Here is a 27,745-nt window from a genome sequence, read left to right as displayed (position 1 = left end):
GGCGGCGGCGGCGGCGGCCCCGCGGCCGCGCTGCCTGCGGGCCGTGTACGTGCTGAACGACCCGCCCAAGGCGGGAGCCGGGGCGCGGAGCCCCGAGGCCGGGGCGCGGCAGTGCCTGCTGCGGGCTTGCGAGGCCGAGGGGGCCCAGCTCGGCACGGTCAACTTCGGGGAGCTGGACTTCGGCGAGACGGCGGTGCTGGACGCCTTCTACGACGCGGGTGAGCAGGGCGGGCCGGGGCGGGGGGCTGGGGGTCGTCCCTGGCCGGTGCCGGCCACCTTCGCGGGTGGGGAGGGAAGGCCCCGTGAAGGTGTTGCCGGAGGCCGGAGGAGGGGGGAATGGGGCAGAGGTGAGAGGGAGATGGGTGCCGGGGGGGTGCGAGAGAAGGAGATGGCTGCCAGGGGACCCTCGCGTAGTGGGAGCAAGAGCCCGGTCTTCAGGATCGTCCTGCCCACGGAGGAGGAGGAGGAGGGAGAAAGATTCAGGCCCTTACACCGGCTCTTTCGGTCACCGTGGCGTGCTGCCCCAGCAGGACTGTGGATCCTGCGGTAGCAGCTGAGCCCTAAGGAGCAGCAAAACTCCTGCCGGGGTGTTTTGGTGAGAAGCCCCTTCCAGCTGCCAGCCTGGCTGGGAGCTTAGGGCAAGACATAGTATGAAGACAGAGCAGCCAGAAGCCCGGCTTGGCCAGGGGCTTCACGTTCACAGCTCTAACTCCAGACCTGGATGGTGCAAATAGGCTCGCGTGCAGCCGGGAGCAGAGCAATCCAGCATTGCTCCGAACAAGGGTGTGTAGAAGTTCGCCCTGAGGAAGAAGACTTGTCAGTATTGCCCACCCTGTCCAGGCTCCGGCTGGCGACTGGTGTCTGATGCTTCAAAAGAAAGCTGCTGTCCCTTCTCCACTCAAAAAACACCTGGCTGGTTGGGCACTGTGGCAGAGAATTGTGAGCTTTTTGAGTGAGCAGAGGAAGCCCCTGGGTCAATAGGTATTATTAAAACTAATCAAGGTGAGTATGCGGACACACTGTAGACGTGCAGACATACTTTTTCTCATACCTGTATGAGCAGGCGTTAGGAAGCTGGGGGATTCACAGCCTCCAAAGAGGGAAAGTACTGGTAAGTCCTTGTTGATGTCTGTCTTTCACAAGAACAACTTTACTTTGCTCATGAGGTGTGTTAAAGAATACTTCTTTAAACTTTAGTCTTATTTTAAATTCTCATATGACGATGAGTCCACTTCATCCCCTGATAAGTCACCGAAATACTGAGGAACCTCACATACTTTGTTGTTGTTGTTGTTTAACTTCCTAGTCCAGGGATTTTGGTGTATCTCTGCTAGCAAAGTTAACAAGTGTGTAATAAATAATTCTTTGTGTGTCTTAGTACACAACCATGAAGTAGAAGACACACAACCATGAAGTAGCAATTTCTTTGTGTATCTCCAGTATTTTTGTAGCCGTTCTGAAGGTAAGCATAAAAGTGTACTCGTCAATGCAAAATTTTTTCTCTGTTTCTGCTAATAGTCCTATTAATGTATTATGCACACACCTGCTCTGCATTGTACTGAGAGCTTGAGACAGTCATTTAAAATGTTTTCTTAAGTTGCTGCATTCTGACATGTGTGCCTCTTGTCTGGGAACATGGCCTACCTTCACAGACTTTTGCATTCAAGTCATCTTGTAGGACCAAGATAATTTTCTCAGTGATTAATACCATGTTGTGATAGTAAAGTGCCTTGTTACTGGATACTCCTGCAACACACTTCCATCCAGGTTTAGTCAGCAAATACTTTCTATCATTTTTAGTGTCCATTAAAAACTAATTGAATAGTCCTGAACCAGGAATTGTTCCAAAGGAGACTGTTCAAAATAGTTTTTGTGTGGATTTCTTTCCAGTAGCAACATTTTGAGATCAGGCAGGGGGACAACTTTTTAATCTGTGTAATGTATGCCTTTATTTGGCAAACTTCTTGGTCAAAGCATCCTTTAATGATAAGTTACCTGTATTAAGAGAAACTCAAGTGTTAGCATGACTCACCTTTATCAACCAGACCTGCAAGCTGTCAAAAAGCAGAGAGATTTATTTGTCTGTATGTATTTTTTTGAAAACGATGCTGAATGTGTTAGTAGAGTTTTAACAATAATTCATTGTCACGGCATCCCAAATTAACTGCCATTAACTGCAATGTTACCCTGAAAATGCAAGCATCCTTAATTAAAAAAAATGTTAAGTATAAACAATCATTTTAACAGGGTATTTATTTTGCTCTTTGTTGTTTTAATATTTTAATAAGTAGCTCTTCTAGCATCAACATTTTTAAGAGTTTTTTTGTTCTTGCATGACTGCAGTTACTGTCTCTTTTTTTTAACTGAACATCTCTGTAGTTCCCTTTTTATCTTTTTTTTAAAATAGTCAGGCTGTACTGACATTTGCCCTATCCTTTGGAGTTTTCCCAATTCCTATGGTACATCTAAAATTTAAACTTACAAAGTTGTGCTGACACATTGAGGTGAAGTGTCTTTAACTTAGTACTTGCTTCATTTCCTCCTGCTACATGCTAGAGATGGGGAAATTTTTGGTTCCTTTAACAGTGTCTTAGGGAATAATTGCATCTTGCTTCATTCTGCAAAGGAACAGAAAGTATCCATTACACTTTTCACTTTATTGTTTCTCTTTTTTCGGGGGTGGGGGGCTGGGGAGGTAGTATTTTTTTTTTTTTTTTCTTTTATCTTTCTGGTATTGGCTAGCAGTGGACCTAAATTTCATATTGGATTTTCACTACCATGGATTTTTAAAGTGCTGCCTCTTTTTTTTCAGTTCTCATTTTATATACAATGATTGTCATTGTTTCCTGAGAACTTTTGTTACACCCTTCTTGTTTTCTTGCTCTGTGTTGTTTATTGATGGGTTCTCCCTGCCTCATGTTTTTGAATACATATCAAGCTATTATCCAAAAGTGCTGAATCTAAGTGAATTAAGCTAATGTACAGCATGGTAACTAGTGTAGCTGAGCTGGAGGCACATGGTTGTCTTGCTGACTCTGCCGCGGGGATTGTAATCTCTGACAGGAGGGCGAGAACGACAGCTGAGGGCAATAACTTCTTAAATCAACTTCAACAAACCTTCCTGCTGCAGTTTATCTTTGCCCCTGGGTGTGACAGTGAACAATGGGGAAGGGGTTAGTGCTCTGATGCTTACCTCAGCAGGCAGGGTTTGCTGTTTTTCTGAGAAATACTTAATATTTTTTCTTTCTTTTCCCCTGCAACTAGCTCAATGGCTAGGGCTGTGTTTGCTTTAAATCTCAGAAGATGTATATACCACAGAATACAGAAATGTGAAGAGAAGCAAACCAACCATTTTCAGAATGGGGAGGTGGTGGCTGAGAGGCTTGGTCTGACTAGATTGGATATTGTGCTGCTTTAATACAACAGCAGAGCTGTCGGGACCTGATCTTTTATCTCTGCATGGTACTGGGCATCTAGAGTGACTACAGGTGTCTCCTGGTTTAACCCCAGCCAGCAACTAAACACCACACAGCAGCTTGCTCACTTCACCCCCACCCAGTGGGATGGGGGAGAGAATCGGGGGGGGGGGGGAGTAAAACTCGTGGGTTGAGATAAGAACAGCTTAATAGGACAGAAAGGAAGAAACTAGTAATGATAATGACAATAATAAAATGACAATAATAAGCATTGGAATACACAAAACAAGTGATCCACAATGGAATTGCTCACTGCTTGCTGACCAATGCCCAGCCAGTTGCCAAGCAGCGATTATCCCCCTTAGGCCAGCTCCCCCCAGTTTATATACTGGGCATGGCATCACACGGTATGGAATACCCCTTTGGCCAGTTGGGGTCAGCTGTCCTGTCTGTGTCCCCTCCCGACTTCTTGTGCCCCTCCAGTCTTCTTGCTGGCTGGGCATGAGAAGCTGAAAAATCCTTGACCTAAGTCTAAACACGCCTTAGCAACAGCTGAAAACATCGGTGTGTTTTCAACATTCTTCTTATACTGAACCCAAACCACAACACTAGACCAGCTACTAGAAAGAAAATTAATGCTATCCCAGCTGAAACCAGGACAAGGTATCTCCAGCAAAGTTCTGCATTGTGCCATCCAACTAAATATTCTGGTAAGAAAACCCTGTAATATACCAGTATTGTAATCCTTTTATATTCAAGTGTGTGAGATGAGTTTTAAATGACAGTAACAACCCTGATGCAATCCTTCAAGTCTATATGTCACTATGTTATGATACATCTCCAGTGCTGTGACAAGTGTTACATTGAAGAGGTGTATTTTGCTTTAATGATACTAGTTGGGGTGAATTTCCAACATGAAGTCCTCTTGCAGAAATGCTTATTTGCATTCAGAGATTTGCATGCTTTCGCTCAACAGTGAAGAACATTATTTTCTGTCTGTGGCCTGTGAAAAATCTATATCAACTCTGTTGCTTTTTCTGTGTGTAACCTGAAAGGCTTCACTTTGGTTCAACTTGCATGTATTCTATGAAATAGCTTCTTTAATATCACTTGAACAAGCTTAGAAACATGCAAATAAATAACCATAAATAGGTGATGTGGAATTCATTAACTTTCCTTTGGCATATTTCCATGGGCCAAATGCAAGGTCAGAGCTGTATTCAGAGAATGATGAAGATGTTAAAAAGAAGAAATATACCTTGGTTCTCTAATGAAGAGAGATTCTGTTTTATTACTTCCCCTTTTGGAACTAAAATATCTTCTTAGTTGTAATGGGTCATATGGAAAGAAATACTGACAATTCAAAACCAGTAGGAGTTCTACCTTTTAATGAAGCTTCGAATGAAGTCGTTTGCATCTCTAAAAATCTGGTACTAACCATGCAAATTTGGACTTCTTTCATTGTTCCAAGGTGAGAATATATATGCGTGCATGAACTGTCTGTCTGATGTGATTCATTTCTGTGCCATGACTTTTGGATAAACAAAAAAAAAAATTAGGAATACACTTCCCCTCTTGCCCCTCCCCCCCCCTTCTTTCCTCTGCATGAAACTTACTTGCATGAAAAACAATAATGAAACCAAAAAACAACCCAACTTACAACTTTCCATTTTCTCTGGTTGCCTTTTACTCCTCCTGAGCTTAAACATTAAATCTGAGTCAGTTTCCCAAGATCTGACTGTGAACCCTCTGTCACTGGGTTTTATAGCTGGAACACTACAGGTGTTTCTAGGTGTTAAATCAGCTGAGAAGGAATCTTTTCCCTAAGCATAATACAAATTGTGTGCATTTCTGTTTTGTTTTAATTTACTCTGCAAGTTATATTTTTCACTGTATGATTAAAAGTTTTATTGATTCTCACTAAATAGACTTAGATAGAAGCTTTTATGCCCATTACAGCCCTTACAAATGATGTAGAAATCTGAACATTTAGGGTTATTCTGAAGAGATGAATGACTGCATCTATCTTGAGCTACCTTTGATCTGAAGACCAATTGTCATGCTTGCAGCCCTTGAAAACACTGCAGTTAGGGTGTTTTAATGTTTTATTTTGTTTTTTAAATATTGCTTAAATGTTTTTTGGGAAACAAAACATTTCTGGAATTCTTCATATAAGTAATTGTTGTTCTGATTATTGATAGGAGAAGAACAAAGTGGTGACTGTTCGTACCAGTCAGTGAATTCTAAAGGTTGCCTTTGTTGTTGTTGTTTGTTTTGTTTAAGAATGATACACCTGTACAAACATATTTTTCGATATAGTTCCTAAGTTACTGTGAAGGAATCTGCTGTGCCATTTGACCATGAGATGTTGGCAAGTAGATTCTGGTTCTACCTTGTTGCATTTCAAGTTGACTCTTAGTGATATCAGGGAGCTCCTGAAAAGAAGCTGTATGTGAGGCTGACAGGCTTGAGTTGACTGGGGTGGGCACGTGAGGCTGCTTAGGTGGGAGCCTGGTTCCTGGCCACTCATCTCCTTTTGTAGTGATTGCATGCTTGTTCAGTCTTGTTATGCTCTGTGTAGCATATTTTTCATAGGTTTAAGAATTGTTTCTGTAAGACCTGAGGTCACAAAATTAAGTTTAAAAAAAAAAAAGGAAATATTTGCTTATGTGGGTTAATTATATTGCTTTCATTTCCATCCTCATAAAATAGACAAATTATCATAGATTTGCGGTAGCTTATTTTATGTTCTGCAGTCACATCCTGCTTTTATCAGTGTTATCATACGTCGCTTTTTTAATTGTCAAATTACACATGCACGTTAACGAATGTTGATGTACTCCCTAGTTAAAAAGTAACTGATGTTCCTGGTTTGCAGACATAGTTTATCATAGCCGAACTTGTGCACTTATAGTTGTCTACTGTAGTACATACTGCTTTTATGCTTAAACTATGTTTAAAAATTCTTCAAAATCTCTTTAAAGTAAGAAACAAAGGGTAATTCTAAATAGAGTCATCCTGAAGTGCTTTTCAACTCTGTTTCACTCGGTATAATCTTTTTTGTTTCGTTTTGTATCAAGTTATGGAAGGAAATGTCTAGACTCTCTGCAATTTCTTTTTACTTCTCCCATTTAGGAAAACATGCCTTCATGCAGAGAACTGTAGCTCAACCACTGATGGTCATAGGCCTCTCAACAATTTGAGAAGTGTTGTTCACGTAATATCTAAAGCTTTTGAAGTCTAAGCCCCAAACGCATTAGTTCTGGAAAACAAACAAACAAACTCCCATGTAAATCAGCATGATAATGAGCTTTCCCTAAAATTCCTCAGGTTCCTACCAGTGTCAGCAGTGCTTTCCATGAATTGTGGTACTCCATTGCCTCCAGGCCTGTCAAAAATGGAGTTGTAAATTCATGAAACTGACTGTGGGAAAATAACAGGGGAGTTACTTTGTTTACACTTGGGATAGTGACTTATTTGCCACTTGATTGGTATTCCCTCTCCTCCACCCCCTTTAAACTTGTTACAGATATTTAGTAGCTAGCGCAGCCAGAAGAAATTGTATTGCATCAAGTGTCTTTGCCATAGCGATCACTGAAAGGCTGCGGGTTTTGTCTAATGCAGAAAAATATCTGCCCATAATAGTTCCACTCAGGTGAGACTAGCTGCATTAACTCTCCTGTTGCTGCCTTTCACTCACAACAGTTGAAGAAAAAGATTCTTTACAAAAAAAATTAAATTCTGCTCATTTGTGTGTGAGTTGAGGGGAGAGAATTCTTGTTAGTTTTGCCTTTGCTCTGAGAGTGACAACATGAAACTGGAGTTGGGAATTGGTAAATGAAAACAGTGCAAGGCTGTATTCTGCGTGTTGCTTTCCAACGGTGATAGACCAGTAATCTCTGCTGCTCTGTCCTTTGTCGATAATAAAAATTTGCAGAAGAAAAGCTAATGTTTACAATGGCATTACTGTTTGGCACTAGGCTTTCCTTACTTAGCAGAGCTTCTGTGTGCGCAATCCCATTTAACAGAGTAACTGTCTGCTTTTATCAGCATCGTCTCTGTCTTTTGTGGAACTGAGTTAAGCATTTCAGATATTTTCTTTGTAAACAGATGCTTGACATGCTTCTGTCTTTTTAAACCCAGTTTGAGAAAAGAACACGATTACCAAGCTCAAAGCCAGACATTGTGCCTGTTCCTACTACTTGTTCACGGTCCTTACGATAACTGACAAATTATGGGTTGTCACCAGGTCAAGAAAATATCTGAATTAGAATGAAAGGATGTCTGAACATGGTTGAGGTGGATTTTTTGTTTTCATGGTAATTAAGTTTCAGAGTTGATAAACTTACCTTTTTGTTTATTATAATAACCACAGAACAAAACTAGGTAAGTCTTCATATTGTTTTTGGAAAACCAGAAACTGCCTTGACTTTCTGGCTTGCAATTAAGGCACAAAAAAATGCTTGATTTTTTTTTTTTAATTATTATATTTTTTTTACCCTTTAATGCCTCTTCAGGTTCCTTGTTTTGCAGTTATGATCGCCTCTGAGAAGATATAATACAAATTCAGAGAACAATAGCAAGTTAATTTCCTTAACTTTTGGTATTTTGGACAATTTTAAAGATGGATATTCAGAATTTAGGATCTTAAATCTAAACTTTCTTGCATACTCCCACCATGACACATTCATTAGGTACAGATTAGCAATGTATGGTTGATCCTTTTCCTTCAGTATGACTTCAAATGTGAGTTTCCACCTTACAGTCCCTGAAAGTGGTGGCAGTTGCTGTCTATTCTGTCGGTTTAATAAATCTGTGGGGTCTCAGATCTAACTGTGGTAGTTGCTCAACCTTAACTTTGACTTCTGTTTCATCAAAGCTGATAAAGCTTTAAGGATTCATGAAAAATGAATGCTGCGATGTGTTGAATAGATCCCTTCCTCCCTCTGGAGCATATGCTGCTGTTCATGAAAATACTCACTGTTGTCATACTCCCTGAACACTTTTAACAGATCCTTTGAAAAATTTGCTGATTTAGTTTTGCCTTGCAAATCTAACACTTAATTCCAGCTAGTGAACAGCAGCCAAACTCTAGTTCCAAAGGCAAAAGCAGTAAATGCCCACTGTCAACAGCACTTGACATCGTCTGATAGCCTGGGTGTCTCATAGTCATACTGCAGTCCAGAAGACAGTAAAAAGGATGATTCTGACTGTGTGAGGGCAGCCTTGTGGCTGGCCTGGCCACTGATAAGAGCTGTGCTGTAAAAGCACAGACCCAGTTTTCTGACTTGGTCCATAACTACATGACAGTCTGTCAGAATGCTGACTCTGGGTATTGTCCAGCAGAATTCAGTGAATGCAACTAATAATATTCTTTCTTTGGAAGCAGCATAGCGCAGGGAACTATGTTCTGTGGTCTTTTGTATTTTTGAGGTTGGTCATAGGATAATCATGAGATTTGCTCAGTTACCAAACAGCATCCCAGTGATACTGAATTTTTACATACAGTCTGTCACAGTTAATACCATTGCTGTGATTATAAGAACTTAATCTTTGAATGAAGGCTAGTTTAGTCAAGTGAAATCAGACAATATCAGAACTGATGGGAAGATTCTGCTGATTTATGCTGAAGGTACACAGCCCATGTGCATCAGAACATCTCAGGACTCTGTACAGTGTTTGGATGACCTGATAACACGAACTTCCAAAACATTTTCTTAGAAACTGCTTGCCATCTGAAAACTTCACTGCAGTAATTCGTGTATTTCTTTTTTCCCTCATTGCATCTGAAACCGTGCTTGTAAAGCCAGCACACAGACTCTAGTGATACAGAAGTCAGTGTTCTCCCTGCTCCATGGCTCAAGCTTTACTTACAGGCATAGGCCTGTAAGTTCTTCCAGTCATTTGCAATTGGCTTTTTCTGCTAGTTTAAAGTTGTAAACTAATTTTCAGAGTGACTGATAGGGTTAGCATTAGGGTTTTTTTCACTGCTGAATTCTGATCTGTGAATTATAATACACAACACTGTGCTCACAGAGGCAATGCAGAGAAGTGGTCCTAGGGTGAATATGCATGAACTTGGGGTAAAGCAGTCTGTCTTAGTATTATGGCTTGGCACCCATCCTCTCTGCAGAAGGCACAATACACAAAATTCAGAAATCTTCAAAAGGGAGAAACTTGCACATTAATAAAGATGCTCACTGCTTCTACAACTTTTTTTTTAAGTTTTGTTTTTATTGTTCCTTGCTCATCATCCCCAAATCTGACTATGGTCTTTCCCCAAAGTAAGAAGAAAAGGATGCTCCATCAAGAAGTGCCAGAGGTTTCGTGAAGTCTGTTTGGGACTTTGGACAATGAAAGTACTTGCAGACTACTGATTTGAACAGCAGTGTAAATATTTCAGCTATGGATTCAGCTGTGTGGTAAATAGAACATTGCAAGAAATCAGCCTCAAAACAATACTTGTAGAGTTAAATTTACAAGGAAAAAGCTAATCTATCTTGGGATTTATTAAAACCAGAAAAAAATACACTATCAGATACTTAAACTGAGATATTGTCAGCATCCATGCAGGGATTCATCTTGTGACAACTTTGTGTGTATATTTTGAGGTGAACCATCCTACACTACATTCAGTAAATGCTGGAGACCATGTTTAGAGGCCTGTTGTAAAACCACAATTTCTTGTGATTCATTGTGCCTGATGAATCACAGTTTGGATGTACTTATGTTCCTCTGACTCTACAGGGATCCTATGATGATTAACTTTGGGTATCTTACTTTTAGTTATAATCTTAGTTGAAGTAGGGAAATCTAGGATGGATCTGCTGTGACAACAAACAAGCTGTGTTCATGCTTAATATTGCCTATCTATGTGCTGGAAGTAATAATGTGTACTGTATTTACAGGATAGTTAAAGATTAAGTAGATAATGGTTGTGACTTGCTTTGGAAAGGCCAGCTTCTACTGAAATTCTGGATTTTATTGACACTACTTAGTGCCTTGAAGTAGATTTTTCTCATTTTTTAATGAATGTTGCCCATTTTTGAAATTACAGTGTTCAGTGGCACGTAAGGATTTTTTTCAGTAGTGCGTGCAGTCTTTTTGGCTGGCACATAAAGCTTGTACTCTTTACAGGAAAGTTAAAAATAGCAAGTTGAACCCACATCTGCCCAGCATCCAGAATATTAAGTCAAGAACTCTGTATCTATATGTGAGTGCAAGTCTCTTGGCTCACAGAGGATGCTGTGGCTTTATGTAAACTTTATTTTCATTTGCACTTTAATAATACTGCCTTTCCTCAATTAACATTTTCTCTGCATAATTTACTGTGTTTTTACATGGGTCCTAAATGACAGTCTGGGAGTCTGTCAACATAAAGAGGAAATCTGTAATCTAGTTATGAGGTGGGATACCTCAGTTTGGTATGCACAAGTTCCCAGTGCTAATGATAGATATGTCTCTTGATGTTTGTTTTTAAAAAAATATTTGGGAAAAAGAAGAGATTTAGAGTAGGGAAGCGTCCCTTATTTTTGTATGCTATATTCTTAATTCTTAAAGAGAAGAATAAAGGTCTTGGCTTAACCCAGACTTACAAACTTTAGTGTACTGAAATCTTCTTTCTTTCTTTCCATTGTACTGCCTTTTATTACTTTTCTTATCTTTTACATTTCTTTGATCAGAAGATAAAGCTCATCATGATTTTATTTTTTCAGATGTTTTTGATATATGTTGTTGGCCAATGTGTGACCTGTTGGAGATGTGCAGATTTGGCAGTTTCTTTCTGCTTCCCAGCCAAGGTATTCAACATTAAATGATGGGTGACTCTCAAGTGGTTTAGTTTGGATAAATGTCTAAAAGTTTGGAGCTTATCTAAACCTCTTTGGCCTAGAAACTGATTTGCCTGTGGTTGGGGAGGAAGGGACAGCCTTTCTTGTTGAATTCTGTACTCTTCTTAATTTCACTTAGGCCAGATTATCCCATAAGTAATCTTTTTTTTTTTTGATACTTCGTTCCCTTTTATGACCCAGTGTAGGAAGTGCAGAGGTGTAGGAAAAGTTAAATAAAGTTCACCTTTCTCATTTTCCCCCCAACCTACAGGCAAGGTTCAAATTAGGTTCAGGGTTGGGGTGTTTTTTCTGCATGCTCTCTCAACTGGCTGCCTCAGCTCTTGTAAACGTTGCAGTGGAAATAGCCTCATGTGACGCTTGGCACACTGCTAGTGTGGCAGGCAAGTGTGAAGAGCCTGTTTTTAATTTACTCTGCTGTTTCTTTTCCTCTCTGCTGTTAAATAGGGCAGAGAAATGACAGATTCTGTAGAATTAGTAGGCTTTTTGGCTTGCAGAGAGATTTTAGGAAATAATCTTATCCTTAATGACCTGGCATAGTGAAAAGTATGTATGATGTGAGACATCTACTCATTATGGCTGTTTACTAAGAGAATATAAACAGAGAAAATTATTGAACAGGTATCTTTCTCAGATCATCTGTGATGGGTGGGTATTTTTCTAGTGTACTGGATATGTAGATTAGGAAGCCTTTTTCAATCAGTGGTAATGAATTTGGGAAAAAGTGAGAAGTGGGTGACTTCTGGAATCTTCATTTGCCTAATGTCTGTGAATAACAAAAAGGGAAACAAATGTCAATTATTTAAATACTCTTTGAGAAGTTTTGAATGCTGCTTCATTAGTATTCATTTGGGTATAAAGATTGAATGAGCACATGGGAAGTGCAAATATCTGTCTTTTCTGAGGTAGTATTCAGGCATATTGATTGCTCTGTAGATGCTTAGCTATTTTGCAGATAGAAGACTGCAGATGCCAAATCAGAGGCTATTTGAGTTGTAACTTATGCCGAGGTACACGTGGATAATAGAAGGGAATAGCTGAGGTAAAATATTAGGAATTTTCTTCTCTCTAAAGAGAGGTTTGTTACAAACTACCTTTAAAATGAGGGCTCTGTTTTTACAAAGCCACTGTTCGTGTTCCAGTGGGATATTTTGATTTTTTTCCCCCCTCTGAAAATCAGAATCTTAATAACTGTATGGTCACCAAGTCCATCTCTGAAATCTCAGTTTATGTGACCAGGCTAACATCATGCAGCAGCTGTGGAGTAGAAAGAAGCAGGGATGGAATTCAGTTTCGCAGGCAAGCATTCAGCTGCTTAAGCCATGATACAGCCCTTTCCCTTCCTGCAATCTTGTCAGTCCCTGTTGTGGTGTGACTGCTCATCTTCTGCAGCCACTGAGGCGGGTGGGCACTGCTTTGTTCACCACATAGCCCACAGTCACTTGTCTGCTATGAGCTATGCTTTTTTAAAAAAGTTTCTTAGAATGTTAAGATTCTTCAGCATATTTTAACAATAATTAGGTAGTGAGTATAGAGTATTTCATACTATATATTGTCTTTTTAAAGGAAGGATTGTTTTTCCTGAAACTTGCATTGATTAATAGTTGCTTTTTACATTATACATGGTCAAATGATGGATATCAACCTGTGATAGCAAATTGCTTTAATTTGGGGGTGGTTTTGGGGGTTTTTTTTGTTGTTTTTTTTTTTTTACTTCTGTTGGGTGCATGCTTACAAGGTTTAAACAACAGCCACCGTAAATTTAAGTACTTTATTTTGGCACTCAAGAAATATGATTATAAAACAGTGTGGATGACCATATCTAAGAGGTGTTTGTGTGTGTACTATATCAGGCCAGAGTCTTTTCTACTACTTACAGAATTGGATTTTTTTACTTACAGATGCAAGTGTGGTTTATTATATGATATGTAAAAAATGCATGTTCATGAAATTAAGTTTTCAACCTTTATTTCTTTCAATTGTTGTAAAATATAACAGTTTCTTAAAGTACTTTTCCAGGAGGCTAGTGGGAAGCTGGTAGCTGATACCACTCACAGGACTGATTAGCTGCAGTGACAGATCTTCTATCTGCTACTGTGCTAGCACTAAGCTAGGCAAAAATTATTAAGTTAAATATGGGTTGAGGGATAAGGGGAGAATAGAATGGGAAGAGAGAGAATCAGAGACCGTGGGTCACGGGAAGGAGGTAGGAGTTGCAGGCAGGCGTGAGTACCCATCTACCTGAGCCATGAAACTGCTCAAATGGCTAAGATCCAAGTGATGAGATCTCTCTCAATTTCTAAGCCGAGAGCTTGAAGGCTGTAATTTTACAAAGAAATGCTATAAATATTGATCTCTTGTGCATCTCGCAACTTTCAGAATTCATTTATTAGCAGTGTGCAGACCTTGGCAGGACCCATCTGATACAGTTGTGGTTGGTAACTAAAGATCTGTGACTTTGATTGTGGTCCCAGAGTGGGTAAATTTTTACAATCCTTCCTCAAGGAAGAGTGGCTGTGCAAAGGGGTGTGTACTGGGTGAGTTTTCAGTGATGGTGTGTGCGGACATTCTTTTTTTTGACTGTGATCTCTCACACCACTGTGAGTTAGTGCCCTTGGACTTGAGGCTATGTTGTTCCCAGGACCTCACAAGCTATGGTATGAAAGGGAGGAAAAAAAAAAAAAAAGATAAAAGTCTGTTACTAGCTTTAGTACGAATGTCATTGCCTTACAGGGAAATGTAATGCTTGTATTTGGCTTGAAGGTAATTTTACTGAGAATTTAACTTGCGTATAAACTTCATCCATAGGCCAGGAGGTTATAGTCAATGTAACTATACAATCAATGTAACTCAACAATCAGATTATATGGGTGGCAGAAAAGACTCTGGGCTGAGATAGTACATGCAAACACACCTCTAAAAGAACAGTCATCCACACAGTTGTATAATCATATTTGAGTGCCAAAGCAAAGAGTGTCATAAGCTGGGATTCACAAATGAGCTCCCAATTTATGGAAAAATCAAGCAAGAGTTAGGTGTTTCAGAGACTCCTTTGGAAATCTTAGCTGAGGGTTTGAATTGTGACAATCCTTCCTTTTCTTTCTCACAGACAGAGAGACTGCAGTTATAGTACTGATGAGAAAGAGCTATAGTCCTTCTCTGTTGGCCACCAGTTCATTGGTCAGCTGGTGGGAACATCTGCAGGGAAATATCTGCTGAGGTAGTACCGTTCTTGACTGAAATGCCTTGATGGTTAATGAAATTCTTCAAAGCAGAGCTGCGAGGCTCTGTGGAGGGGGTTCATAGCACACTTCAGTGTGGGTGTCTGCAGTTGGCTTTGACTCACTATATAGTGGAGAGAAATGGGCACTTCTGGGCTGCAGTTCATCTCATCCTAAAGTAGACTTCTGACAGATCAGATGAATGGTGCTCTAAGTGCTTTTCCTCTCTCTGCGCTGACAATGGAGGGAGTGAGGACTGGCTCATCTGAGACCAAACATCTCCCTTGTGACTCTGACCAACTGACTGCTGAAATCTTAGCTTTGGAACGAGCAGCGTTTCATGAGGCTAACAAGAGTATTTCCAGACAGCCTGACTCGTCTGACAAATTTCTGTTTTGGTGCTTGGAAGCACTAAGCCTTCTTAATTTGGCATGAGAGGATGTTTAACATTGGCCAGAAAAATAAGTTCTCCAACACAAATGACTGGGTTGTTTTTAATTAAGTCTTTTATAAAGAAAAAAACCAACCTGAAGCAAAGACTGGCAAAGTTAAAAAGGACTGAAGGCAAAGTTTTGTCATGGAAAACATTAAGCAACTTCTAAGCTTAGGCATACACAGTTTACAGTGAATTATATATTTCCTAACTTCTGCAATTCATATTGTAAGAAAAGTTCTTTGAGGATTAGTTCTTTGTTTCCTTCTTTCCCTAAACTGCCAACTATACAAAAAATGTTTTCTGCTCTGCTGAATGACAGGTTATTTTCAGGTGTTTCAGTATTCCACTCATACTGTATTTTTCTCTTTCATACTTGTGCAAAAGAATTAAAAATGCATTCTAAGTTTGGATGCCCTATGTATTACATTAACTGCATTACTTTTCTTCCCACACCAGTTCTTGTGGGTGCTGGTTGTATTCTGTTTTGGCAGAGTCTGAGAGACTATCTTTAAAGATCAGTTAAAGAAGTAATAAGCACAGGCATGCCTTTGACACAATTTTTGCTTTTCTGGATTGGTAGAAATGCTTTCTTAATGTAGTGCCTTGCCTTGTTTGAAACTTACTGTGAATTTAATAAAGCTTTTGCTTTTGGTATCCAACATTTTTGGAAGGATCCTTGCTTCCATTTAACAAAAAAGTTCCTAATATGCAATTGCAGGGGAAAGAATTGAAGGCTTCAGTTGATGTATCTAATGCGTAAGGAAACCCCAAAACATAAAAATAAGTGGGAACTCAGGTTACAGATCAACCCCTAGAACTGGCAGTGTTGCTCACCTGCTGTAATTTGTTCTGTTCCTTTTAACTAAAGTGCAATTTCTTGGGTGATTTAATTTTTGGAACAGATGGTTATTTTGATATTAAGGAATATGTATCAATTATAAATGTGGCACAAATGCTTTGTTATAGTTTAGAAAAATTAATAGTTTTAGATACTAGTTTCTCCTGAGTTGCAATAAATACCACTGGAGCATGAAAAATATGTTCTAGTGCTATTTTTAATGTGTGTTTGTGTACCAGAGGACAGATGAAAGATGCAGTATCTGAGTACAACTGTAAAGTAACACCACAGTGCTAACATGATGAGTGGCTGTAATGTTTGGGTCTGAATGTAACCCCGTTGTGGAGTTCATTGCATGAAATGGGCACTTATACAGAATTATGAAAGTCAGAGATGAGCGCTGGCCCCTCAGTCTTGTCCATGCTGCTGTTTTGGATGGTGGTCTGATTTTCGGTGTATCCTGAGGGTCGATTTTGCTGGATGAGAATTGCCAGTGAATGTTATAATGTCGTATGTTACTGAGATAGCCTAACACTAAAATTTTCAAATGTTGTTGCTGAAGGCTGTATTTGAAATCGAAAAGACAAAAGGTTACAGGTGAGAACTATCTCATGAACAAGAAGTTTCTTTCTGGTAAATGTTTTAAATAAATATGGTTTTTGTATGCCTTACCTACATTAAAATGCTTTCAGGCTCTGCATACATGTTGCTGTGCTGGTTGCATTCATTACTGGTTTCACTCCAGCTACGTGTGCCTCTGTTTCTTCCACACTGGATTATTTTTCTGGCTGCTTCTTTGGACTTCACGTTTCACCACGTGCAGGTTGGCTATCCAAAAAGTGCTCATTCTGTGCCATTTCAGGCTGCTGGGGGTTCTCCCAGTGGTTTCAATGGAAGCTGTATGAGGCGCTTTTGTGATCTATACATGGAAAAATAAGTGTACCAGCTTCCTTATCTCCATTTTCAGAGTGTAATCCAGGCTACAGCTTTGTGTGATAAGTTCTAACCATTCCGGTAGTTTAAAAACTGCTGTCTTTCAGCTTTTTGCCTTGGGAGCCGAGAGGCTTGAGTTTGAGTGCCCCAAACTTTTTAGGTACATAGGAAGGAGGAGATGCCTTGCTGGGCCACATGAAAAAGACTCTAGCATGCACCCAAATGCTGTAGTTAGAAACAGACTTGGATGTCAACTCTTCCTCCCCCTCCTCCTCCCCGTTGATGCGCCTGCTTTCCAAACAAAGGCAGTGGGTCAGCTGGATCCGGCCTGTGAAGTGCCGGTTGGACCACTTTGCTTAACACAGCTGTTCCCAGATTTGTCTCTGGAGGTGGGACACTGCCGGTTTTAATGTGTTTGCGTGTTAAAGGGAGCAAAGCTCTAATTGTTGCAGTTAGTGATGCTGCCATATAGTGGAAAGGCTCATCTGAAGATTAAAGTTTTTCGGTTTCTTTCCTAGCAACGGCAGGGCTCTGGATTTGCCTGGTCCCTTCAGGAAAGTTATTTAACAGCTGACTTTCCTTAGCCAAGAATGCTGCTTCTGGTCAGCTAATACACAGTTGAATTTACCTCTTCAGCACTCACAGTGTTCACATTCACAGAGCAGAATGACTTCATGGGGAAGGATGTGAAACTGCTTGCCAGAGCGAGATTTGACACACAGGAAGGAAGAAATGCAAAAGAAAGGTCTGACTTTGCCCCTTGTGTTTGCTGTTCTGATAACGCTGGCTTTTATAAGGGCCCCAATTGTTAGGCTTTTTGCTAGGTGAGAGGAGCAGAACTGATACATTTTGGTGTGTGGTGCACCTTTCTCACTAATAGATCATTTTGTAACATAAAACCTGTGGCAGATGAAGGTAAGATTAAAGCCACACCTGAGTAAAAGGCAAATGAGAAGCTCAGTCTGAGAACACAAGTTAGAGGTGCCGCCCTGGTTTTGATAAAACAACATGTGCCTGAAATGGCCACTTTACAACAGTCCTTTTGTTTTCCTGAGCAAACAGACAAACGATGGCCGAGCACATTTCAGAATTTTTGCCATTTGATGCCCGGGTTTTCAGAATTCCTAAAGCACTTAACAAATCCATTAGAGCTGTCAAAAGTGAGATATATCTAAGTTTAGATTTTGCTTCATTTTATAATCGGAGTGGGTGTGGATGGATAATACACCAGAATCGGAATCTAATTTTCTCTGTTGTCTTCCCAAGATAATCATCCTTTAAAAACAGTGAATTAAAAATTATTTGGCCAATATTAAAATTGTCTTCTTTCTCCAGTTTGTGATTGGTGTCATTAATAAAATCCCCAAATCCCACTGTTTTTTCTTCAGCGTTTACTATATGTGAACAGAAAGATATCTTCTTTTTTCCCAAATTAATATGAGGATTCATACCTAATTTAATTCTTAAATTTCCTGTCCTTTGAGTTCTCAATTCCTTTGGCCTGTGAATTAAACGCTCATTCCAAAGGAAGTGCCTTCACTGTATCAAAAAGTTTCAGGCCTCCAGTGTGCATGCTTGTGTTTCCTTCTCTGAAGTAGGAAGTAGGCTGAAGCTTGTAGTCTGACTCCAGCCACAACTGAATTCTTGTGCAAAAGTTGTGCACAAGAAGAAGAACAACCTTCCTTCTTAAAGGTGCTTCGTAAGCAATTTCTAAATTGTTACAGTTAATTTTAATTTTACTATTTATACAAAAGTGCAGGACTTGGTTTTAGTCTACTGGAAGTTAAGCTTAGTCTGAAATGTATGAAATGGTTTTAAAAATGGTATTTAGGGTATATTAAAGTTGAGAGCGTTGTGCTTTTTGTTTTACCTTAAGTGAAAGCTGCAAAGGATTCCTGGTTTTCAAATGCACTTCAAATTTTACCATAATTGTTTCCCTATAAACACTTTGGCATTCTCTCCTTTAAAGGACCATGCAGTCATGCAGTGCAGAAAAAAAATTGAATGTGCATCCTGAAGTTATGGGTTCTTGAAGATAGTTATGATGATTGATTTTTTTTTTTTTTTTTTTTTTTTTTTTGGGCCTGTTGGGGGGGTTCTGAAGAATAATTTTGAGTTTCCTCCAGTGGATTTCAAGGATAACACATTTGTTTATTTACTAACTATGAAGGACACTAATGCAAATAGTCAATAATCTGAAGGAATAGTAATCTGAAAGTTTGTAATTTACCAGGATGCTAGTGGATAAGAAGGGGCAGAATTCTGCATTTTCCTCCAATAAGGTTTCTATTATCATGTTAAGTTTGGTATTATTTTTTTAATCTATTATGTATAGATAGGTTCCAAATGCTGAAAAATAATGAATCCATAATAATGGACTAAGGTTCTTGTTCTCCACATGGATAAGGCTGGATGGAGGTGAGTCTTAGATTAGGAGTTGAAAGCAGTACAGACTTTCTGACATTTTCTTCTGTTAGGCCTCCTAGATTCCATTTAACTTTCAGCATTTTTCAGGCTATTTCTTCATTTTGTCTTGTCTACTACTTGTAACTTCTAAATCCCCAAACCCGGTACCAAAATTTTCCTTCTGTTGTTGCTAGCAGTGCCATAAATGATACAACAGTCAGATGAAGACTTGTGATTTGCATAGATCATTAAATTATATGATGCCTTCAGGTGCATTCCAGATAGAGATGCAAGTCCTCTGGTTTTAACCCGTGTAATAATGTTTTTCCTGTTGAATTATTTATTAGTTTCACAGTCTCCTGTTTTACCACAAGTAATGATCTCTAATCTCATTTCAGTTGTCATAGTTATTTATCTCTTCCCCTGTCTGGTCTCTTAAGACATGCTAGTGTTAAGATATGTAAACTGTAGTATAAGAAATTATTTATGTGCCATCTGTTGCAACAATGCAGACACCTAATCAAGATTGTACTAGTAATACTGATGAATTACCTTAATGCACTAAAAATACACACATAGCATAATTGTTTTACAATGGAAACAAAAGCTTAAGACGAACTGCAATCAGATACTTAATAAAGTGAGATCAGTTTGGGGGGTTTGTGACAAAAGAGAACTATTTTCAGGGTGAAAATAGTTTCATACACAACCATGAGAAAACAAAAAGTTTAAAAGATCTTTTATGCTTAAGAAGAAATGAGGAAGGACACATTTTTATGGACATGTTCTTTTAAATGTGAGTTGCTGCTGCAGAAACAAAGCAATGAGTTTAAATGTTCTGTTCCAGAATCATCCAAAACTGGTCCTGTGCAACATTAAGCACATCTCTACCCTCCACATCCTCCAGTGCATGCATTGTAAAGATCACTGTACTTCATTTGGAAGCCTTCTGTCTTTACAGAGAGGCTGTACCTTCCCCTGCTCTCTTTCATTCTGAACATAGGAAACCATATCCGTTGGTCTTTTAGACCTATGTGAAATGTTTCATTATTGCATAAAATTCTTCATTCATGAAAAGATTCAATCAAAGTTGACATTAGCTCTTGCTTCATGCTTGTCTACAATGGAGGAGGTTGAACCGAAGTTTGGGACCTTACAGTGTGCAGTATACTAAGAATTTTGCCCATGCTGTAGAGAGCTGGCTAAAGATGAACTGGAAAGATTATCAGCAGGTTGTGCAAGATTTGAGGTTCTACAGGAATAAAGGGATTTTCTCATGTTGCCATGATTTTGTGTTGGGGTTTTGGTTTTTTTTTGGGGGGGGAGGCGGTGTGTTTGGGTTTTTGTGTTGTTTGTTTGTTTTGTTGGGTTTGGGTTGCTTTTCTCTTGAATGGTGATGTTTTGGTCTTAAGACAGGTTATTGTCTTTGGATTCAAAACGTTCCTTGTGCTTTAACAGGGAGTGTGTTAGTAACCAGAGGGACTGGCTGACCCCAGTGTGGTGTGCTAGCATAGCCTGATGGAATTGTACAGGAGTGTATATTCATTGCAGGCTTTTCCAAGAACTTGCATACTAAGTATGGGATATTGATTCTTGTGATGTGTAACCTCGGTGAAGCCCAGGTAAACTGGCTGCTGTGTTTGGATCTTATACATCAGACCAGCTTTTAGATTTCTTGTTTACTAGTAGCTCACCCTTCTCTGTCATTCCCCTTAGGTACAGACACTGTCTGTTACCCCTTTGGAGATGTAAGATTTACTGCCCAGCTGCACTGAGTCTCTGGAATCTGTTTTGAACCTCAGACTCCCCTGTGGTTTCAACGCCAAGGCTCTAGTCTTATGAATACTTTGGATTTAAGTTCATCCATCTATCCCATAGTGGTGAAAGCAGACAGATATATAGATACAGACCTTTAAAAAGCTTTAAAGCCAGATTTTCTTAGGTAGCACAGAGTATATAAGAATCAAGCTAAAAAACTCAGCATTAAATGTCCGCTTCTCCAGTGACCTCTTCTCTCTGTACTGGCCTTTAGGCTTATATGAGAACCAAATGGTGAACTGAGAATCTTTTGCCTGTATCTCAGCTGTTCTGCATAATATGGGGTATTTCTCTTTAGCTCTCTGTATAGGTAATCTTCCACTGATGTCAACTTTTTTACTTCCATTTCTGACTGAAATACTACCCAAGAGCAGTGAAAGTCTTGCTCTGGCCACTTGTGGTTGAATCCCTTCGTTCCTGCACCCCCCCATCTTGAATATCTTGCCTGTAGCTTTTGAAAGTCAACTTTCACAGTCTTTTTCTACTGTTTAGGAATTGCCTGTTCTCCAAAGCTCAGACTCTTAAGACAAACTTGGTCTTGCAGTTTTCCCTAATTTTCTGCTACTTTATTGTTCTTGGAGGTTCCACCTGAACGTTTGGAGCCTTCTATCCTCTTGGGCGTTCAGGCTGTCAGGACTAGTTCAAAGAGAAGATGCAGAACTGCTGCTTTACCTGAGGCATTCCTGATGCAGTGATTTCAAAACCTCAAGCAGAATTCATAAACTCTGCCTCCCCGTTACTCTAACACTGTGATAATTTCCCGAGTAGGTTGTTATCTTTTATATGAATGGTAAAATTTACTTGTATAGTGAAAAAATGATCCTTATTTGAAGATATTGATTTTGTCTGTCCAAATATATGTTTAATTTCAGGATTTATTTTAAATCCTGTGTAAGAATAAAATTGGTTTTAAGATGATTATTTTTTTAGCACTTTACACCCTCCCTCTCTCATTTCAGATGTTGCAGTTGTGGACATGAGCGATATTTCCAAGCAGCCATCACTGTTCTACCACCTTGGCGTGCGTGAAAGCTTTGACATGGCCAATAATGTTATACTCTACCACGACACTGATGCTGACACTGCTCAATCTCTCAAAGTAAGGTTCTCGCTTCAAAATCTGCTTCATTTCAGAAATATCTTTAAATACCTGATCCTGCAAATGCTTGTGTTTTTCTGAAACTTCCATTGCATGTGATTTCCTGATAGCTACATAACAAAATCATGCTAAGAAAAACAGCTGCTAGCAAAAATAGTAATGATTAAAATAGTATAAAAGCTTGTTTATAAGAAAAGATCCATAGTATGGTACTGATTTTGCTTCAGATAGTTAGACTTGGAAGTGAGAGTGCAGGTCTGACTTTTTCCTTCCTTTCCCTCTTTTAATTAGAGTACATGTAGGAAAATGTTATGGCCTGTATAATAACAATGCTTGAACAAGGGCTGTATTGCAGCCTACTCCTGCTATTGAAGTACTTCTGTCAGATGAGGTTTGTATCTCCTAGGTGCGGAGTAGCTAAGACTACAGGAATGTCCTTTTTATTGCTGTTCAAAGATAAAAAAGAGATCCTCACCAAATCTTTTTATAGGCCTGTTGTTCATTTTTATAGTAGGATAATACATGCTATACACTTAAGTCCTGAAATTGCTGTTCTGGATGCAAGTCATACATTGGGGATGCAAGTCACATACTGTGGATGTTTCTGTCTTTCTCAGTACTGGTTCTCTTTGGTTTAGATCACATTTGGATTTATCCTCTGTATCATCACCTACTGCTGCTTTTAATATCATCCATTTTCTTGCTACCTTCACTGGGAGCAGTGTTGTTCATACTTTGTGGTTTTGCTCCTTATTTTGAGTTATTGCCCCTTACTACTTTATATTTTTCACACCAACAGTGTCCAAAAATCCTTTTGGAATTCTCCAACCTCTCTTGATCGTATAAGAATATTAAGTTTAATCCTAATTTTCTGAGTCTCCTTCTCTTTTCCCAGAAAAGCTCTGTTCTGTCACAGCTTCTTGGTCCTCTATTCTGCTCTCAATGTCATTGATTTTACTGTGATGTGTCTAGTATCCCATACTTCCTTTCTTCAGGTGGTGGTCCACGTACACGTTCATATTCTGTGTGACCTAGAGTCACAAGAACTCGGAGCAGGAGCCTCTCACACTTTGCTCAAAGAGATTATCCATATGGATCTGCTCTAAGGCTTACTTGTATGCCCTCCATTCCTCTAGCAAATCTGGGCGGGCAGGGATACAACTTTTCATCCTGCATTGGTAATATACCTGACTGCAAAGAGATCTTTCATTTTTATTTTTCATTAACACATTTTTATCTATCTTTTTATGCTGTCACTCAGATGTTCTGATCAACTTAGTTCTCCCAAGGATGTGCCAAAGTTTGGGAACACAGGCTAGTCATCTTCTATTTGTCTCTGCCTAGTGAGGACCACTGTGGATGGCTTTGATTTCTGTACTTTGTGCTAAGCCCATACACAAGCACCTGCTCCATGATGGGAGTGCTGAATGACCTCCAGGGTTACATCCATCCATCAGCTGGATCTTCAGACTGATTGTTGCCAGAACTTGCAAGTCTTTGCACTGTCAGTTCTGGGACTTTTCTTCTAAGGATGTAAAGCTCAAGGACAAGTCTGGGGACCTGGGAACACTGGAGCCTGACTGGGTCACTTCAGGCTGGAAAAGCTATTATCTGCCTTCATCTGTCTTCTGCTAGGAACTCTGTCGGTGTCGCTGATCTCTTCCTCATCTCCCAGTTGTTTGCATAACCTCTTCGGCCTATGTAGGCCCCTGCATATCTTACTATTGGGATCAGAAGGCTTGATTTATGTTGCTGGAACCAAGTGGAAGAGATCCTCTGGATCAAGCAGGGCACTGGGATGTAGTTCAGTCCTACCCTGATGTCCTTTATACCTCTTCTGCAATTGAGCCCCAGTTCAGTGTTGGATACCATTCAAATATGCTAATACACCTTTCTTGGGAATAGTTCAGAAGGTAGATAGGGATTGTTCTTGGGGTCTTTCAGTGAAGAACAGTTCATGACACATTTCATGGCATAGGTGCTGGGTAGTTTTCAGAAGAGTTCATTTCTCCCTGCTGAGAAAGATCTTTATCTGCAGTAGATAAAGCTCTACCAGAGATACTCACTTAGTTAGGTAGACATACTAATTTTCAGATATATGATATTTCAGATGTCTTAGCCTTCCATCACTTTTGTTCTGAGGTATTTTATTGGGCTTAAGGAGTTTAAGTTAATTAGTAATTCTGTTTAGGTTTTGGTACCTTAATATGTGCTTCTGACCATCTGCTGGTGTTTTTTTATTCTCAGGTTTATGACTAATTTGGTCAGGTTTTTTTTCCCTCCCCTTCAGGAATTTATTACTTTACTTGGACCTAGGTTGCTGTGCATGCCTTTTAAGAGTGGCTAGCCTAAGTGTTATAAAGGCAGTATTCATGGCTGCTATTACTGCTACTGGGAAGATCTGTGAAGTTCAGCAGCCTGAGTTTATATAGTTTATTTCTTAGGACCCGTCCTGAAATTCTCCCAAGAGTTGTCTCTTCAGTTTTGCCAGTGTACATTCCAAAGCAACCTAGTTCCAAGCATATAAAAGAATATATAATCTAGATTTCAAGAGGGCCATGTTTGCAAAACTAAACTCCTTAGGTGGCCCCTAATATTTTGTCTGTTGTTGAGGAAAAGGGTGAATGGGCATGATAAGTTCTGTACAGTGGTTGTTCAAGTGGATTTCAGGCTGTCAGATGTGAAGTTGCTTAAGCAGAATCATCTTAGGTTGTCAGAGCACATACAATTAAATTACATCAATAGCTTTGCTTAGAAAAAAGTCTATATCTAACATTTGTAGTGTGATTTACCTGGAGATCTCTTTAGTTTCACCAAACAGTGTTCACTGAACAGGTAAACCATCACTAGAAGGAGGAAGAGGTTACTTACCAGAAACTGGTTTACATGCCCATTAGTTTATCATCTGCCTCATAGTTTCAATATCTCTTTTTAGATTTTGAGGGGAGAAGAATTAGGATGTAGGAGGAATTTGTCAGTCTGTGCCCATCCAGGTAGGAAAGGGGCCTAGGTATGTTAAGGATACTCTTTCAGAGAAAAAAAATCTCCAGCTTTGAATGATTTTGTCTCACAAATGCCTGGAGTGTGACTGGGTATGGGGAGTGCCCAGCCTGAGAAACTCCGGTTACTGGCAAGTACAACTTTCTTCATCTTATAGGCTCTTCTTTAAATAGGTTTCTTCTTTGAATCATTCATCTTTTCCTAACCTCAACTACTAAGACTTTTCATGATGATGTTCTGTCTCTCTACTTGGAATTTTCTGTGGCAGGAGATATGGATTACGCTGTGGAGAACACATCTGTACGTGTGTATATTTATATGTATACCAGTTATTTTTATTGGAAGTAATAATTCCCAGTAAAAATGGATAAACATTTTTATTCTCTCTTTTTTTTTTCCTCCCCCCCCAGGATATGGTATCTCAGAAAAACACAGTAAGTATTAAATCCACATTCATTTTAAAACACAAAATGAAAATACTACATTTGAAGTGACTCTAATAACAAAGCTGCCAAGCATATATATGCTCTATATGATTGAAGGAAGTCTGTTTTACCTATATACAATTGAAACTAGTGGAAATCTTGTTGACTTCCTTTCCAAAGTAAAGCTAGATTTAAAAATTACTTTTCTTTAGAAGTTCCTTTTTAAGTTCTAGAAAAGTGCTAGTAGGTATATGTTATATATCTAGGTTGATTCTCAAAATGTAAACTCAGAAATTCAAAGTCTTTCTCCCTCTACCACTTTCACCCACTTGTGCAAATATATATGTGTGTGTGATGTCTTAATAGGGCTTACTCTTGTATCTCAAACAGCCTTGGCTACTGTATACCCATCCTCTTCCTCACAAATTCACAGATTTTACTTAGGAATGCAAAAGCTTATTTCCCAAGGTAAAAATATTCTTACCCTTAATGCAAGTAAAGCCAAATTGTAAGCAAGCCTGAACCAAGATAAAATTTAGTGGTTATTTTAGGCTTATTGCAATATGCCATGATATCATAAACAGTTACATATTTTGTCATACTTCACATCGTATCAGTGGTTATTTTCATTAAACACTCTACACTGTTATTTTAAGGACTACTGAATTTACAAAAATCTTAAACTTCGATTTATTCCTTTCTGTTTGCTCACATTCACTATATACTTTTATTTTCTTCTGAAGAATATAGAGCAGGACTAAAATAATGAAAAGTTCTTAGAGTTTGCTAATAATTTAAAATAGAACTAGAAGAGATAATGCATTAGTCACAGCAGTTTATTTTGAGCTGCTGTTTATACTTGGCCACAGCGCTGCATGTAGGCTAAAGATAGATCAGGTTGAGCATGTGAGTAAATCCAGGTCATTTTCCTGTCTGTCTTGGTGATCTTTGAACTAGTTTCACTTGTGAGATGTGAGCTGCATTTACTGGTCTGTAGCTCAGTGAAGGGGGCCTCAGAATGAGGCAGATTTGCTTGTGAATGCTACTATCCATCACTTGGTGGATGATCAAAATGTCACAGGCATGCATGTGTTTTTCCCTCCAGAGCAAGAGAGGGAATTGTGACTGAGCCATTTTGGTGGTAATTCCAGAAATGCAGTAAAGGCAAAGAGGATGGTGGCAAGTTCAGCCTAGTACAATCAGATTAGCAGCCTTCAGTCTTTTCCTTTGGCAGATTCTTTCTCCCACAGAGGTAGGTATTTCCCTTCACGTGGAAGAGAAGATGGATCTGGTGATGTGGTTTCTACAGCAGGGCCTAGTATTAGACCTGTAAACACTATGTGGCTAACAAAAGGTGCAGGGAGGCATTCTGAAACTAGGATCTTCATCCCTCCTTTAAAAAGGATGATTGCCTAACCCACTTTCTTCAAGTGCTTAAATTAAGAAAACAATTGTGAGTAAAATACAGTGAGGAAAAAATAAATTACTTTAAATACCAAGTATGGATTCCTGACCCTTTTGTGTTATTTGAAGTTGTTCATATTCTCTTTTATTAGATAAAGGTACTCCCATATTGCAGTCTTTTATCAGTTTTTAAATCAGAAATTACAACAAACTAATTAGCAAGCTGAATAGTTAATGGGTGAAAACTTTATGTTTTTCTGAGTTAGACTTCAAATAGACAATTGCTTTCCCCTCCTTTCTGATCCAATGAGTTGTCATGAGAGGCATGCAGTTTGCTGGTGCCACTGCTTCACTGCTTAGTTAAATATTTTACAGCTGTACGGGCAATGTCTTGTTTGAAGTTAAATGCTAATGAGGGTTGCTGTGCTAGTTAAGTAGGATCAAAAGTGATGTGAATTTACTGTGTCCAATCAAGTACATAGCTACATAACCATTTCAATTTAAATGCTGAATATTAGATACAATAGTTAATATCCCTGTACTAGGGTTTTATATTTTCCTTTCACTTTTCCTGATTAAAAAGTGTGGATATGCCTCTGCCATAGCTGTGGAACAGCAAAAAGAGCTTAAATACACTCTTCACTAGGGCCTGGAGACATGCTGGAAAGAGGATAGATAATGGATCTGCTAAACCTTCTTCCAACCCAGAAGTAGCTACAGGAATACTATTGCTGGTTTCATGAAGAGAATTTCCCTCTGCATCTTACAAGCTCTGTGTCCACACATCTGCACTCTGTACGAGGGGAGGGGAACAACTGAGATTGCTACCAGGCACGGCACACCATTTTTGCAGCAACACAAGTGAAACTCCCTGTGCAGGCTACTGCAGCTGGGAGCTTTCT

General features: G+C 39.3%; 1 protein-coding gene across 1 annotated transcript in view; it reads left to right on the top strand.

The window, feature by feature from the left end:
• The window catches only part of MAP3K15 (mitogen-activated protein kinase kinase kinase 15), an 86,572-nt gene that overhangs the window by 249 nt on the left and 58,578 nt on the right, over positions 1-27,745 (top strand). The window contains exons 2-4 of the mRNA XM_010571262.1: positions 1-218; positions 21,875-22,014; positions 25,425-25,448. The exon at positions 1-218 is cut by the window's left edge and continues 12 nt beyond it. Of these exons, the coding sequence (XP_010569564.1) occupies positions 1-218; positions 21,875-22,014; positions 25,425-25,448 (382 nt within the window). The remainder of the gene's footprint in view (positions 219-21,874; positions 22,015-25,424; positions 25,449-27,745) is intronic.

Source organism: Haliaeetus leucocephalus, unplaced genomic scaffold (genome assembly GCF_000737465.1).
Source record: "Haliaeetus leucocephalus isolate CR32 unplaced genomic scaffold, Haliaeetus_leucocephalus-4.0 Scaffold317, whole genome shotgun sequence".
NCBI lineage: Eukaryota > Metazoa > Chordata > Aves > Accipitriformes > Accipitridae > Haliaeetus > Haliaeetus leucocephalus.
The sequence above is the reverse complement of the archived record's forward strand: the minus strand, read 5'-3'. Positions and strand labels throughout refer to the sequence as shown.